Genomic DNA, 15,976 nt, shown 5'->3' on the forward strand with positions numbered 1-15,976 from the left:
AATGTTTATAATATTTTAAATCCACAAATAATAATTATATCAATATGGGGTATAACGTGATGTTTCGACATTTGTGCTTACTATGAAATGATTCCATCAAGATAATTCATTGTTTGACTATTTGGATTTTATGCTGATATGTTAACCGTATTTGTTAGCACCTTTGAAGTATGCAACGTATTAATTATTATTTATTGTAGTTACTATTCATGCCAGGAGGTCACTGAAGTGTATTTCTCCAGTCTGTTGAGAGTTCTCATGATTTGTACTTGTTGCTGTTTTGGAGACAGTCTGTCTAGGTTGCCCTGGCTGTCTTGGAACTCTTCCTGTAGACCAGGCTGACCTTGACCTCACAGAGATCCACCTGACTCTGTCTCCCTGTAGTTGGGATTAATAGCGTGAGCCACCATGCCCAGTTACAGCTTCTATGATTTAATGACCATCTTTACTTTTCCCAAGAACCCCTTCCCCAGTTACTGGTGACTGTTATTCTACCCATGACTATGGGTCTCTTAGACTCCATATCTAAGTGGGATCCTCCAACGTCTGTTTTGCTATACTTGGCTTATTCTACTTAGCGTATTCTCCGGGTTCACCCATATTCTCATAGATGACAAGACTTTTAAGGTGGATGGCATTCCAGTCTGAATACTATTATGACATTTTCTTTGTTCACTCATCTCGGATGAATGCTTAGCTTGACTCCGTCCATGCTTGGGCTTTTATGAATCTGTCTAGTCGCTTTCCTGAGAGGCTGTTTAGGCTTAGGAAGATTCCAACGGGAGAGTCCTTCATGGTGGGGGAGGCGTGGCAACGGGCAGCTGAAGCAGGAAGGTGAGCAATCCCACCTTCAACCACAAACACAAGCAGAAAGAACCAACAGGAAATAGGGCGAGGCCACACATTCTCAAAACCCACCCTTAATGAAGGACTTTTCCAATAAGGTGTTCTCAGGTTCCAAAGGAAGCTGGTACAGCTGGCTAACTGTGGTGTCTATTAGCATATTAAAAGTGAGTGATTGGCCTCCAGGCTTACTCAGTCAGTACCCGAGGCTCCTCTCAGCATGGCGCCACCCATCCCCCCCTCCCATCCTAAACTTACCAGGTCCAAGGACTTCTTCCTCCCAAGTTCCCCATTTCAACCAGGCTACACTGTTCTGCTGTTCTGATTCTCTCTCTCTCTCTCTCTCTCTCTCTCTCTCTCTCTCTCTCTCTCCCTCTCTCTCTCCTCCCTCTTGGCTTAGTCTTGCCTTTTTTGCCCTCCTGGCTCTCTTCTCTCTCTCTCTCTCTCTTCTTTTCCTCTCGTTCTCCCCAACTCTCTCTCCTTTCATGGCCTGGTTCAATGTAGGCTCTTCCAGAAGTCTCGGTGTTCTCCTTCCTTCATAATAAAATCCTTTTTCAACCACACCTTATAGCCATCAAGCAGTTTTCATTTTCATTCAGGGTTCTACCTCCTGACGGTCACCTCTATGACAATACCCCAGCACGGCCACCAACTGGGAAACAAGTCTTCAAGTATCTGAGCTTAGGGGAGGCTTTTCTCATTCAAACCACCACGTTCCGGTACCTGGCCGCCCAGTGAGCTCATGGACGTGTTAGGGCATAAAATACATTTAGTTCAACTTCAAAAGTCCCAGTACCCTTTAACAGTGCCAATGAATCAAAAGTCCAAAGTCTTTCCTGAGATTCAAGTTGACTGTCAACCCTTATAAAGTCAAAGAGAAAATGACAAACTTCCCAAGTGTCAAGGCAGTGAACATACAGCCAATGTGGCTCCAAAAACAGCCAATGTGGGCATAATGAAGTAATGCTAGACCCAAAGCAAGACCTAAATCCAGCAGAGTAAATACCCAATCCTGTAACTCCATGTCTAGTGTCTGGGACTTCAGTTTCAAGGGCTTGGATGATGCTACCCCTCCACCGCAGCTGTCTGCTACGTACACCTCTCAGCCTCTCGGTTGGCTGCTTCCGCTCTATGGAGGAAAATTCACGATTTCCTCTTTCTTTAAAGTTTCCAAAGTCAGTGAGTGACAGGTTGATGCCACTGCCAAGTTCAGCTGCCTGGTCAGGATGGACCCCGGCCCCTCTGACCACATTAGCAGCGGGGCTTTGGTTTGTAGAAACAATTGTTTTCGAGGAAGAAGCAACCCTAAAGGCTTTCTCTTTTCACAAGCTGGGCTGGGGCTCATCCAGAGGGCACCCTTTCCTTTGTTCCAGTGTGACTAGGAATGACCGCCCTAACAGAGAGAGCAACCTGGAAGTAACCTGAAGCTATAAACTCTCAACGCCCATCCCGCCGAAGTACTTTCTCCTGCAGGGCTCTTCCTCCTAACGTTTCCATGACAATCCTCCCCAACTGGGAGTCAAGTATTCAGAAACCTGGGCCTCTGGGCGAATGGGCTCATTCTGTACACGGAAGTGCGGACATTTCTTTGGCCAACTATGTAAGCGGAATTTCGGAATCATATTGTTTCACTGTGTGTGTGTGCGTGTGTGTGATCTCTACACTGTTTTCCATCATGGCTGGACTAATTCACATTCTCCTCATCCGTGCAGGAGAGTTTTCATTTCCCTAGCTTGCCAATGCTTGTCACTTCTCATCCTTTTGATAATAGGGTTTTCCTTCTACCTAGTTTGAGGCTTTAGTGTCTACAGTTTTGATTTACGGTTCCCTGGGGATTAAGGCTCAACAACACGTCCCACATACACCTGTTCTGGTTGTTAATCTTATTTGGAGGAACCGTCTGTTGAAGTCTTTTACCTGTGCCTTGGGTTCTATCATTCTTCTTAATCATTGCAGTTAGAAGGTGGAAGTTATTATTGTTTTACCAAAGATTCTCCATGGTCAATGGCCTGGAGAGAGGAGCCTACAGTCCATTCCACTGGTGTCGGTTTGGGGATTAGTTCTCTCCCATCTCTTTCTAGAATTCTTTCTCTTCAAAAAGAGGAAACTAATATATGGTCGAATCCTTGGTTTTCAAATGCAAACTGTATTTTTACCCAACGGCACAAATCACGCAACATGTTCTATTCAAAGAGAAAACGTAGTACACTCTGTTGGAAAGTATATAAAACTTAACAAGATTTTAAAAGGATAATTCACATCTCGGGGGGGGGGGGAGGCAAGTTGGAGAAGGGCCACGTAGAGAAGAGGGAAAGCCAGAATGTAGGCATTGCTAGTTAATAACCATCAGGGCACTGCACCGGGATGAGCCCGGAAGTCCCTGTTTTATTTATTTAATCACACTCTTTGCCTGGAACTTTTGGATACTAGTGCAGAAATAAAGGTATCTATGAAGTCAGCCTTGTAATTGCCAGAAAGTAATAATGCATGCCAACTTGGTCCCTGCTCCCGTGTAAGTCCTAAGGGGAAGATGAGCTCATGGGTGCGTGTATATATAGATCATTACTAGGCTGAATTAAAATCCATTAAATATGGAAGTCGGATATAAAGCCCCGAGGAATTAGCCACCATAAAAAGAATAGTAAGAACGACTTGCAGGTTTAAAAATGAAGAGATCTTAAGATGCTTGCTGCCTGGCTAAGGCTACCAAGCATCCTTCAAGAGAGACTTCTTATATAAAGCCCCGGCAACTGGCTGACCTAAACTGGTGCAAACTGAGGTGGAGGGAGTTGCTTTATTATTCCCTAGATCCAAGAGACTTCTGTAACTGATGCCCGAGCTGGGGTGAGCTGAAACAGAGGCAGAGTCTGAAGCGTCCATTGAAACCTTCTTTAACGGTAAGTTTTGCTTGTCTTTCATTTGTTCCAAATTGCTCCGCAAACCCTACGGCATCGGTTAAGCTGTTGGGTGATTTACTACTTTACTTTTGGGTAGCAGTATCTTTATTCCTAGGAATCTGTACAAGTGACAGAATGTTCCTGCCCTCCCTCACACACCCCAGGACTTTCCGAGTAGCAGGAAGCAAACCTGGAGTGTGTGAATGTATTGGCATTACCACACAGTGGAGACAAAGAGAAAAAAAAATCTTCGTGACTTTCAAAGAGAAGTAGTGACCAATCCCATGCAGAGACATTCACACAAAATCTGTTCTGACAAAGACACACATGTCCAATGTGAGAATTGGAGTTTGGAAAAACGGAGACAATGGGAGCAGGAAGGACACCTGTGTGCAGAACATATGATTTATAAACCACAACGCGGGCAAGGGACTGCATACAGGAGTCAGTAGAACACTATCCTTTAAAGTGATCCAAAAATGATTGAAAAGTATTGCCTTCAAAAAGAAATCAACACTCATTCCTTTGGGCATTTGCACAAGAGTTAACTGTCAGCATGAATAATGTAGGCAAAAAATAGTGAGAGATTTACCATGCAGAGGTAGGCATTATTGAGCTCAGCACCGACGCAGTTCGAACCATCGTGAACCAAAGTCAGGAAGGCTAAATACTGAGAGCTGCACTAATGTGCTTTCTCTTCGCCTAACCTCATCCCTGAACCTAGCCGGGAATTCTGTGGTTAGCGGTGACTAGCTGATTTACCCCCAGACGGACGCAGAGACACCAACAATCCATTCCAGATGATTCTAAGGCAGAAATACAGCCTGAAACGTGAAAATCTGAACACTCCTATCTGAAAACCCAAACCTCTGCTACTGCAAGAAGATGGCCTATTCCATGGTAGAACTTTCAATTCTGAATGGTCCCCGTCAGGCCAGTGCGGGAGCTCAGTGATTATAACGGGTAGAGGAGGTTAGTGATGCCTTGGAATTCGGAATCACTTAGGCTGCAAAGACTCACTCATTAGCAAGAAAGGCCCGGCCTGGTCCTTTCAGCAGCAAAGCGAAGCATGACCTAATGGGAAAGTAAAGAAAGTGAAATCGGAGTATTTTTCCTCAAGTATCAGTGCCAGGAATTTAAATCTTGTTCAGGGCATCTCTCCTGCACGAGAGCTAAATGAAGTGATAGTTAACTCAGTGAGAAAGGTTTCCAGGATTTTGTTTTTCTTTGTGGGACTTGATGGTACAACGAACCGATCATCAGAGTGTACTTTTACAAAGAGCCGGTGCTAATTATAGGCTTCGTTCTGCGTAAGCAGATCGTGTGTTTGCATGTTGTTCTAACTGATTCCGTATTTTGAGTTGGTTGTCAGACTGAAAATTCCATATTTGCAGTCAGCTTTCCCTCTGTTCTTTATAGAATAACAGGCTATTACCTAAGTTGCCCTAAAACTAGTGCATTTGATGTCTAGCTTTTAAAATGTCACTCATCTCCAGGTGGTGGGGCACACCTTTCACCGCAGGCCTAGGGATTTCGAGGCCAGCCTGGTCTACAAAGTGAGTTCCAGGACAGCCAGGACTGCACAGAGAAACCCTGTCACAGAAAGAAAGACAGACAGACAGATAGACAGGGAGGGAGGGAGGGAGGGAGGAAGGAAGGAAGGAAAGAAGGAAGGAAGGAAGGAAGGAAGGAGGAAAGGAGAGAGAGAGAAAGAGAGAGAGAGAAAGAGAGAAAGAAGAAGGAGGAGGAGGAGGGAGGGAGGAAGGAAGGAAGATCCCCATCATTTGTCATATTAACCACATGCTTTCTTGACTTCAGTTTTTAACTATATTATATTAGGAGAGTAAATTTTGTTACTGTTGTTTTTGTTTTCTCTAGACAGGATTTCTCCATCCTGGAACTCTCTCTGTAGACCAGGCTGGCCTCGAACTCAGACATCCGCCTGCCTCTGCCTCCCGAGTGCTGGGATTGAAAGGGTGTACGCCTGCAGTGCCCAGCTGAGTGAGCAAATTTTATTCTTTTCTACAGATGTTTGAATTAAAAACAGCAATGACGGTGACTTCTACAGCAGCTTCTAGGAATTGTGATATATGCACGTATTTTTAGAACCAACGGGAGTCTCATGCTTACCTCTTTCCCAAGAAACACATAAAAAGAAAAGTCACCAGGCTTTGGCCTCGAGGAGACTGCCTTTCCTTCATCAGACAAAAGTGCCATCTAGCTTTGAACACTGTGAACTCGAGCTTGGTTGTTGTGTTGTTTGGGGTTTTGGTTTCTGACTTTTATTGTTTTCGTGACTGGGACAAGCGAGGCAGCCTTGGCTAGCCTGGAACTCCCTTTGTAGACCAGGCTATCCTCCAACATCCAGAGATCTACTTTCCTCTGCTCCTAAAATACTGAAACCTTAGGAATGCACCACCACGCCCAGTGTGTTTCCCCAGTGTAGTGTGAGGAAACCGGCAACACGGTCAGGCAAACCTGAACTTGGTCCCTGTCTGCATGCTGTTGGAACCTGGGCCTGCACCATAGCCTGAATCAGGTCACGCCCCCTCTGTAGCTCTCTCTGGGACACTTAAGAACTCTGTGCTGTGCCTTGACAGCCCTTAATTTACCTTCCCCTCCACCCCCTCCATGCTCCTGGCCACATACTCTCTGCTGGACGAAATCACATGATACAAAACCTCCTGCCGCATCTAAACGGTTCTCATTCTCAAACGTCTGACATTCCCTTTGTTCCAGGACTTGGTTCCAGACACCAGGGGAGGTTGCTCTCTGAATATGCTCCTTTGCCCTCTCCAGGCCTTAAAGGGAACCGCCTCCTTCACTTTAAGGACCCATCAGGCTTAGATCTCCATATATTGTTTCCGTCCACGGTTCTCCATCCCTCCTAAAGGCCCCCAACAAGGACTTGAGGTCCTTTTCATTCCAATAATCCTCAGGGAATGGCCTTCACCCACCTCTGTTGCTCTGATTACACAGACTTAGTGCCGCCCCGGAAACCTGGAGATCCCCCTGGAGAACAGAGATGCTAAGGTTCGACTTCCAAAGACTTGTTAAGGGTCAGATACGTGCAATATAGATGGATTCTAAATTGCTGCATCTCCTCCCCACAACCCCACAACTCCACACAGTTGTCTTTTTGATGACATTGATTTTGATGCGTTGCTTTTGATGACCTTTCCAAGACACTTTCGTAAGCAGTCAGGATGAAATGGATTAGAATTTCAGTCACTGAATATGGAAGAGATCTACTTATCAGAAACTTAGGACAGGAAGCTCCGGAGCAAGACTTAGCCAGTCCTGCTAGATACTTTGTACCAGTGACAATATCTACTGCTTTGAAATGACCTCTCATGGGTGAGGAATTCCAGAGAAACATGCCCCAAAAGCCTAGAAAGACAGATAGTCTAGGAGGGAGGGTGGAATTGAGAGTCGGAAAACTAAGGGAGCTAAGACAGGAATTCTCCGGGCGTGGTGGTCCAGGCTCACAATCCCAGCCCCAGAGGAGGCTGGAGTGGGCAGATCTCAGTGTGCAATCTTTACTTTTTCATAGAAACTGTGGTAATGGATGAGAGGCTTTATAAGCAATCATTCCATCTGGCTCCTCCTTAGTTGTATTACTTTGGTATCAAAATTCAAATGAAAACAAAATTTTACTGTTGCCCCCAATTGTAAAGATATTATGAAAGGGGTTTGGGGTGGAAAAATTACAACTCATAATCCCCATCTTATAAAGACTTCGTCTTATAAAGACTCCGTCTTAAGGGTCAGTGGCTAAGTAGGTAGTACCTGAACGATTCCAGACTGCCTCCCGCTGTGGAAGTCCTGGTGAGCTTCCAACACTGTCTGGTCAGAGAGTTACATTGTGTCTCTCTCAGGAGAGGGCAAGCCACAGCACCAAGTGCAAGGGCCAGGCTGACTTTGGGGACTTTCCCTAAAAGGCTTTTGTTCTGTTTGAAATTTGTTTGCTTGTTTGATTTGGCTGTTGACACGAGGAGGCTGAGACTCAGAAGTCCAGCGAGGCAGCGGAACATATCTTGACACCCTCAGGCGGCTGAGTGCCATCTTTCCGACTCTGGGGTTTAGATCCATTCTTCTACTTCCTCTAAAATTCTTAGACATTTCCTGCCAGTTTTTTTCTTCCTAAATACATAACGTCCCTAGGCACTGAGGTCTGCTTCCTTGGGCTCTAGAACCTGCCACATTAATAAACTAAGTATCTAGACATTGATGATCCTTTTCCAGTTTTGAAATGTAAACCATCTGGGAAAAAAAAAAGTAAATAAGACAATCAATAATGATAGTTAGCAAATTATTTGCTCGGCAGTTAATTTTAATTGTAGACACTTAAATGTCTTCTATCACAAAAATTAAGAATGGTCTTTTAATTGTGTATTTATGTGGGGAAATGCTAGCTTATTCTTCACTGTATTGTTGCTCACTTAGTTGTAAGGGAAGTATATATGTCTTGAAACACCACTCACTGCTGGGCATTGGAATCAGAATGAAATGACTTTCAATTATGTTTCTGATGTGTGAAGTTTGAAAGGCTTCATAATGAAGTCACAGAACCTCAGGAATCAGTCCTCTAAGCCAGCCGTGGGAACAGACACCTCTGGCAGCCTGAGGCAGGAGGATTGTAAATTTGAGGCCAGCCGGTGTGTGTGACTGAAATCCTATCTCAATAAGCAAGTAAACGGAAGCTGGCGAAGGTTTTCTCCATCCTGCAGGCTGTCTTCTCTATGCCAATTGTGTCCTGCTTGTTGAGCAGGAAGAGGCTTTTGCAATAAATAAAATCCCTTTGGTAGAGCAGAGTCAAGGGCAAAGCCTACGGAAACAGCTGACGAAGCATGGCTTCGCAAACACTGGGAACCGAATCTGAACCTCAGTTGGTTTTTTGCTTGTTTGTTGTTGTTTTTAACAAGTAACGGTTAATGTTTTTCAAAAGGGGGAGATGGGCTGGGAAGGTGGCTCAGTGGGTGAAATGCTCGCTGGGCACGGATGAGGACATGAGTTCGAGTCCCCAGCCCCCTCCTAAAGAAAGACTGCACGAGATATAACACACCTGTAACCCTAGTGCTGGAAGACAGAGACCAGCAGATCTCTTAAGGACCCCTGGAGCTGGTGATCAAGACTGTTGAGCTGAAATGATGAACTTCAATTTCAGGGGAAAACCCGGTTTCAAACAGTCCGGCACCAGAAAGGGAGGACTAGAAATGCTGACTTCTGATCTTCATAAGTTCAGGCACTGGCATAAGCAAAAACAGCAGCAGAACACACATGTGTGCGTGTGCACACACATGCACACGCATCTACACACAGTGCTTCTTGGTCTCCAGGTTTTAACAGTCATAGGTAGATGCTTGCCTGGGACTCACCGTCCGGGCTCATACACAACGATGATTGTTTTTAAACATTAAGGGTTAATGGGTAAGACTCCTTTACCTCATTGCATGTGTTCTAGAAATAGCCTGCTTTAAAGCGGAATGGAGACCGGTGCAGGTAAAAGTTGAGAGAGAAAGATAAATATTTGTGCTGAAGGGAGGGGGTCAGAAGACAATATAGACAGAAAAGGCGGGAAGTCGGTCGTGTTTCTCAGAGGGACTGGATTCACTCAGCTTCATTTTCTTGACACACCAACAGCTCCATGCGGGGGAGGTGGGGAGTCTCTGTTTTGTCCAAACCAAACTTCCAAACTAGCCTGCACGCACGCCTCAAAATGTGCTCTTATTATGCTGACGGGAAAGAGCCCCCTGCCTGTTTCAGGCTCCTGAGGAAGATAGAAGCTGAGGTCCTATTTTAAAACAAAGAAAGAGAAACCCCCTACCTGGAGCAGGTTTTGAATTCCTAAGGTAGTATCTCGCTACTCTGGGTTTTCATTCAACATTTCCAATTGGCTCAGTGCTCGGCCAAGGGAAAAACCTGTTGCCACAGCTCCTTTAAGGACTGAGGCTTTCCAAACAACTCCAGATAGCACACATTCCTTTGGTGGGAGGCCGAGCTCAGCAGCCAGCCTTCCCCATTCATTCCAAGAAGGGGAAAGAGACTGAACTTACCTCCCTACAGGTGAAGTTAAGCAGGTCCCCCTACGTGGATTGCTTTGTTTTATGAATCGAGGTTCTGATGGTAAGGTCCCTCTAAGCCATAATCTCTCGCCGGCACCCTCTGCTCCTCCTCCCCCCAACCCCACACCTCCTGAGCTCACGGCTGGGAAAGGTTGCTGTTCAGGGATGTTGTTCTTCCCCCCTCAATCATAGCGGAGCCTCTTTTCTTTTTAGCTCCCAGAAGATTGCTGCTTCCTTTATTTGTAAATGTCTGTGTGCCTTGCCTGTCTAATGTATTCGTTGCTTCCCTTTTTCTCCTGTTCCTTATGCTTCAGCACGTCCGAAAAACAAATGTAAACTTTGTATCAAAACAGAGGAAATGCATACTTTATAAAAAAACATAAAGGACAAATAAGGCTGGTCCCCGTGGTTGTATGTTTGGTGTTTAAAATTCTGGCAGTGCGTACAAATTTCTTTTTAAAAGCTACCAAGCAACTTGGTACAGAAACCCATTTTCTGAGGTTATTTTGCTTGCGCCCTTCCAGATTATGTACGTAAAGACTCAGTTTGCTTCAGTAACAGACATGCTCATTGTAGTGAAATGGTAATTGAACGGACTAAAGCTTTTGAAGGTTGTCTTTCTAATTAGTTGGCTGTGCCTAGCTACAGTCCTGATTGAATATATTTCAGCAGAGATATGTGCAAACATTACCTCATATAAGAGCTGAATTTAAAAACTAACAGGACTGGGTTGGATTGCACGAGAGACATCCCCTCCTGAAGAGTTACCCAGCGCCACACTCCTACACACACATGCACACGGGCACGTGAGTTCCACAGCACCACACACCTACACACACATGCACACGGGCACGTGCACACGCACGAACGCACACACGTGCACACACGCACACACATGCACACAGGTGCACATACGCACGTGCATACATACATGTGCACATACGCACGAATACACACAGGTCTTAAAAGGATTCTAGGTAGAAAGCAAAAGTACTTATTGGTGTTTCTTATTCCTTGAAAGCTGAGTCGTAGGGTTGTTTAAGCTTTTTAACTGTTGCTAAACTCTAACAATGTAGAGAGAGATCAGTGGGGTGCGCCATGGGTGTGTCTCTCCCTTCCTGGGGTGCTGGAGTTCCGCGGTCCTTAGTTCTCCCAGACAGAGCTACTAATCTGTCCGTCTCTCGCACTGGAAGGGCCTGCCCTGAGTCACCCACATTTTTTCTCTCCTGAGATCATGCATTCTATGAATAATGACATTGATTTCCAGGAAGTTGGCTGGCTAGGGGCACAGATAAAGTCCCTGACCACAAAAGAGGACTTGGGATTACATCTGATTCATAGGAGGGGTTTGATGAGTATTTGGAGGGCAAAGGTCTTCAGCCATTAGCTTTACACCAAATATGTCCCCCAACTGGATCGCGGGGGAGAAAGTTTTCTTTTTTGTTTGTACTGCAGTAACTTTATATTGACAAATTCAGCCTGCTGAGTTTTATTCTAACATTCTTAGCCTTCCAGCCTTGTTTCAACATACCCTTTGAATTTTGCGTGGAGGAAATCACGGAGTCGAGTTGCCCGCACCCACCCCTACCCACCCAAGCGAGAGCGGTACCGCTTGTGAGCGCTTTCATGGCGGATTTGTTACTAAGACGGCTGTCGCTGCCAAGGAAACCCTTAAGTAGATATGAGAAAAATCCACGTTGCTTCCTGCCTGAAGATAATCTAAGCCCAACACACTCAACCCATTCATCATTCCCTCTCGGGCAGAGTAGGAAGCCGTGGTCACGTTTTGACGGCTTGCAGCCGGTTTCAGCTCTGGACTGTTATGGGAACGGTTAGAACGTTTACGGTCCCAGGGTTGTGTTCCCCGTGGAGACACTGGACAGACGCACTGGGCAATGAATGTTCTGTCCCGGACAGGATAAAATCTCCCAGATCAGGCACAGCCTGATTAAAAAGCTCCTAGACCACTTGTATCACCCCTCCCCCACTCGCTCCGTCCGTTCCCACATATCCCTTGTCTGACCCCTATAGGCTTGTGATAATCTGAACCAAGGGCCTTGGTCCTCCTTGAGAGAACCACACCAGCCTTTCAAGACCGATTTTGAAATACCGCTGTATATTTTCAGACACATAATATATTTTTAAAACTCTCCTGGGACTGGGGATGCAGCTCAGTTAGTTGGTAGAGCGCCTGCCCAGTATGCCAAAGCGCTAGGTTCAACACCCAGCACCGAATTAAACGGGTATGGTGGCACAAGCTTGCGATCACAGGCCTCAAAGCTGGAGGATCAGAAGTGTGTAAGGTCATCCTCAGCTGCCAGGCAAGTGGAGACCAGCCTTCTACCTGAGATCTTATCTCCAAGAGGAGAAAAAAAAAAGTTCTAGAAGCCGCCTTGCCTTGACTCCTATACAGCTTAATTTACAATCCCTTAGGCAATGTCCACGTTGTAATTATGTGTTTTTACCTCACCCTCCCTGGTCGAGGCAGAGATTGGCTCATCTCTTTTATCTTCTCCTGTGGCTTCAACTCATTGCCCCCCACCATGCCCCGAGTGTGCATCTGTTTATTCAACAGAGATTCCATGAAAACAGGCATGTCCATTCCCTGGACCAATCAGGTCAGGCCCTGGTGAGAGTTGGCAAATCAGTCACCCTCCCCGCCAACTCTTAGCGGCCTCCTCATCTATGGAGTAGAACAACCATTCAAGAGGCACTGCCAAATAGTTCTGAGATGTTGCAGAGACAGGGAGGCATCTGAATTTTTCTAGACCGGAAGAATCTTTTTAAGGCTGCAGAGGCAGTTGGGTGGGGCAGGAGAATGACGATCTATGGCAACCCCCTTTTTAGGAAGTGACATGGTTTTTTGTGGCAAAGGGCCATGTGACCGAGCTTATTCAAGAGAATGCAGGAGGAAAGATGTTTCAGAGCACCTAGGAAAGGAGAAACAGCATTGATCATCGGAAAATGCTGTGCCCCCAGGCTGATCAGCATATGGTAAACCATGCTGTTTCTTATACATCGGGAAGGTTCAAATTCTTAAGAGGCTACAGACTCCAGATGTATGGTCTTGGCATTTGGAATTCTCAATAGAACGAGGTGTCTCGTTACAGTTCAAAAATTGTGAATGACCCTAAAGATTGAACATTATATTCAGTGTGTTATAATCCCCGAGAACATAAAAATAAATAGATTTTAAGTTTTTCAGGAGTGAGACATTTTCATGACAGTTTAAAGAATGTAAGGGTTTGGGGGATTAATTCAGTGGCAGAGTTTAAGAATGGTTGCCTCAGCCACTAGTCCTGAAGAAGAAAGGGAAAGATTAAAAGTTAGAAATTAATTCTTTACTGAAAAACCTGCGTCTTACATCAATCTTCCATCTGTCTGGGTCTCCAGACAGGGGACAAAGTTTAGCAGTTTTGTATACCTTAGCATGTGAAAACTAATGCGTGTTAACTACTATGTTCTTTTTTATTTCACAGAACTCCTTTGAGTGTGTGCACGCGTGTGTGTGAATGTGTGCGTGTGTGGTCAGTACAAGGCCTTGTATCTTCCACATAAACGTTCTGCTCCCCAGTGGGGTGTGCGACAGTCTTTCCTTTCCTTAACATTTTCTCTTCAAGTGAGATCTCCCTAACTGCCTAGGCTGACCCGGAACTCACTTGGGGCGTCTTGAACATGGCATCCTTTTGCCAATGCCTTCTGAGTGGCTGGGACTGCAGCTCTGTTTCACGGTTCCAATCGCTGTAGCCTAACCCCTCAAACATGTCCCCTTGCCTAACTAGTCAACTGCATTCCTTCTGATTTATTAGGAAGTGATCTTATTTTTTTTTAATGGGGGAGAAATGTATTTCCAAGCTGCCTCATGCTGTTTTGTTATTATATGTAACCTTAGATGTTATATGCTGGTTAAGGTGACTCCAGTGTTCTGCTTTTCCGATCAGTGTCGGAGTAAATACTCCTACACGTGGGACGTTTTCTACATTTGGAAATCGATCAGTAAGATAACTTTCCAGGAGGGGAATTGCTGGGTCTTAAGGATATGCTCTGTAATTTTGAGTGATATTGCTAAATTGCCTTCTATAAGTATTGTATGCTAAATTATAAATTTATAAGTATTGTGTGGTTTAATAAATCTCCAGAAACACATGACTCCCTACACACAACTTCTGTGGTATGCTTTGAATGTCCTTTAGGTTCGATGGTTAAAAAGGTACCTTACAATGTCTTAATTGGATCTCTTTTATTGTGAGCGAAGTTGACAGCTTTTGTTATGTTTAAGGGGCAATTATATTTTTAATAAGGACTACTGTCTGTTTTCAGTTTCTTTGCCCATTTTTTTTTTAAAAAAATAGGAGCTAAGTTGTTTTTCTAGCTGATTGAAATAGAGTCAAGTTTTAAAACATGAAATAAGGAAGCAGAGCCCATGAGGAATACTGTGGCAACGTTCACTTTGAATAGTGGGCCGTGGATCATACAAGCTCTTCCTAGTGGAGAGCCATCCCGGTTTTTTTGATGTAAGCTGCTAATAATTCTTCCTTTCTTTTCTACATTTTCTTATAATATGTGGAAGGCTTTGTTAATTTGTTGATTTGTTCACGCATCTTTGCTTTTTACAGAGGATATTTTAACATCACTGAAAGGCCCTAGGAAACACAGGACCTCATGTTTGTTCCTTAGCTCTGTGCATTATTTAAGAGAGAGAGAGAGAGAGAGAGAGAGAGAGAAACTCCAAACAAAACTAGCAATTCACGATATTTATGTTGATCTTTTCTACTATACTTTCAGGATTTTGCTCCATTGCTACACAGCCCTTCTCCACTGGATAATTAGAAACGAGTTATAGTCTACCATAACTTAACATCGCACCATTGGGCCTTGCCGGCTTTCCTCCTTGGCGTTTGATCCGCAGATAAAGCTTCGGTCTGTTTTGTGGGGTGGTGGGAAAAGAGACCATTACAAGAGTCTATTATTAATGGCACCGTTTAGAACTGGAAATTATTGCTGTGTCTGCTGTGATGCCTTTTGTTTGTTTGTTTGTTTGTTTGACTATGATATTTGATGGAGTTTCCTTGGTGCTGAATTCAGCACAGGACAAATCTTGAGCAGTTACAGCTTTGTAGATGGTGATGATGCCAGTTGGAAAGTTACCTGGAGGGTAGAAAGTCATTTTCTTCTTTTTGGTATTATCTCCCAACACTTTGAAGGGGCCAGAAGACTAGTTCAGTGGGCAAACACTTATCAGGCATGCTTGGGGACTTGTGTGTGGTCTGCAGAAATAACCCACACCTCTGAGTTCTGTGAAGCATCCCCAAATGAGTTGCTTCAATTCTCTAGATCAAGCTGGCATGGACAGAAGGCAAAAGTAAGGTGAAAAAGATGTAGAGCCAGGAGGATGCTTGTTAAAGACCATTTGATTGGTGAAGAGTTTCATCAGCTTGTAGATGCACAAGCCTGCCAGGATAAATGGTCAACTAGGAAGTGGCTAAACGTTGGAACAAAGTTTAGCTTGGAAAGATAAGCATTAAAAGGTGGATTTTTGGAACTATGCATGAAGAGATTGACAATGATGGCTTTTGAAAAGATGTCAGGAACAGAGGAGGAATCCAGAACATTCTGAAATCATGATGATGATGATGATGATGATGATGGTGATGGTAGTGGTGATGATGGTAATTCTGATGGTGTCTTTTGAGACAAGGTCTGGTTATGTAGCCCAGGCTGGCCTTTAACTCATGGTAGACCTCCTGCCTTAGCCCCTAAAGATACTGGATTAAGGGTATGTGCTACCGTGCCTGATAAAACACTCTGCTTATTTTTCCCCATGCTCAGGGCTTGTGCATGCTCCCTCCACCCATGCTCCACCACTGAGCTGAAATCCTAGCCTCTGTTTTTGTTTTCATGAACAATCACCTACTCTGATAACAAATCCCATGGTTCACTCAGAACACATAACAACAATGATTAGAGCCTTCCAAACATGTTCCTAGAAAATCTTCATAAATGAAGGGCCGCTTGTTCATCCCGGCCGCCCAGAACCAAAATAACCACACAGAAACTATATTAATTAAAACACTGCTTGGCTCATTAGCTCTACATATTAATTCAACCCATTTCTATTGATCTATGTATCGCCACGTGGCAGTGGCTTACCAACAAAGTTTCGGTGTGTCT

At 44.6% G+C, this 15,976-nt stretch overlaps 1 protein-coding gene across 3 annotated transcripts in view; it reads left to right on the forward strand.

The window, feature by feature from the left end:
- The window catches only part of Slc39a10 (solute carrier family 39 member 10), a 109,493-nt gene that overhangs the window by 26,820 nt on the left and 66,697 nt on the right, over positions 1-15,976 (forward strand). Inside the window, exon 1 of one of the 3 annotated variants that reach the window (XM_087902285.1) lies at positions 9,729-9,866. The exons of the other annotated variants lie outside the window; for them this stretch is intronic. Within the exon in view, the coding sequence (XP_087758411.1) occupies positions 9,848-9,866 (19 nt within the window). The 5' untranslated portion in view covers positions 9,729-9,847. Of the gene's footprint in view, positions 1-9,728; positions 9,867-15,976 lie in introns of those variants that run through there. 3 annotated transcript variants of the gene reach the window in all.

This window comes from Myodes glareolus, chromosome 27, assembly GCF_982192425.1.
Source record: "Myodes glareolus chromosome 27, mMyoGla1.1, whole genome shotgun sequence".
Taxonomy (NCBI): Eukaryota; Metazoa; Chordata; class Mammalia; order Rodentia; family Cricetidae; genus Myodes; species Myodes glareolus.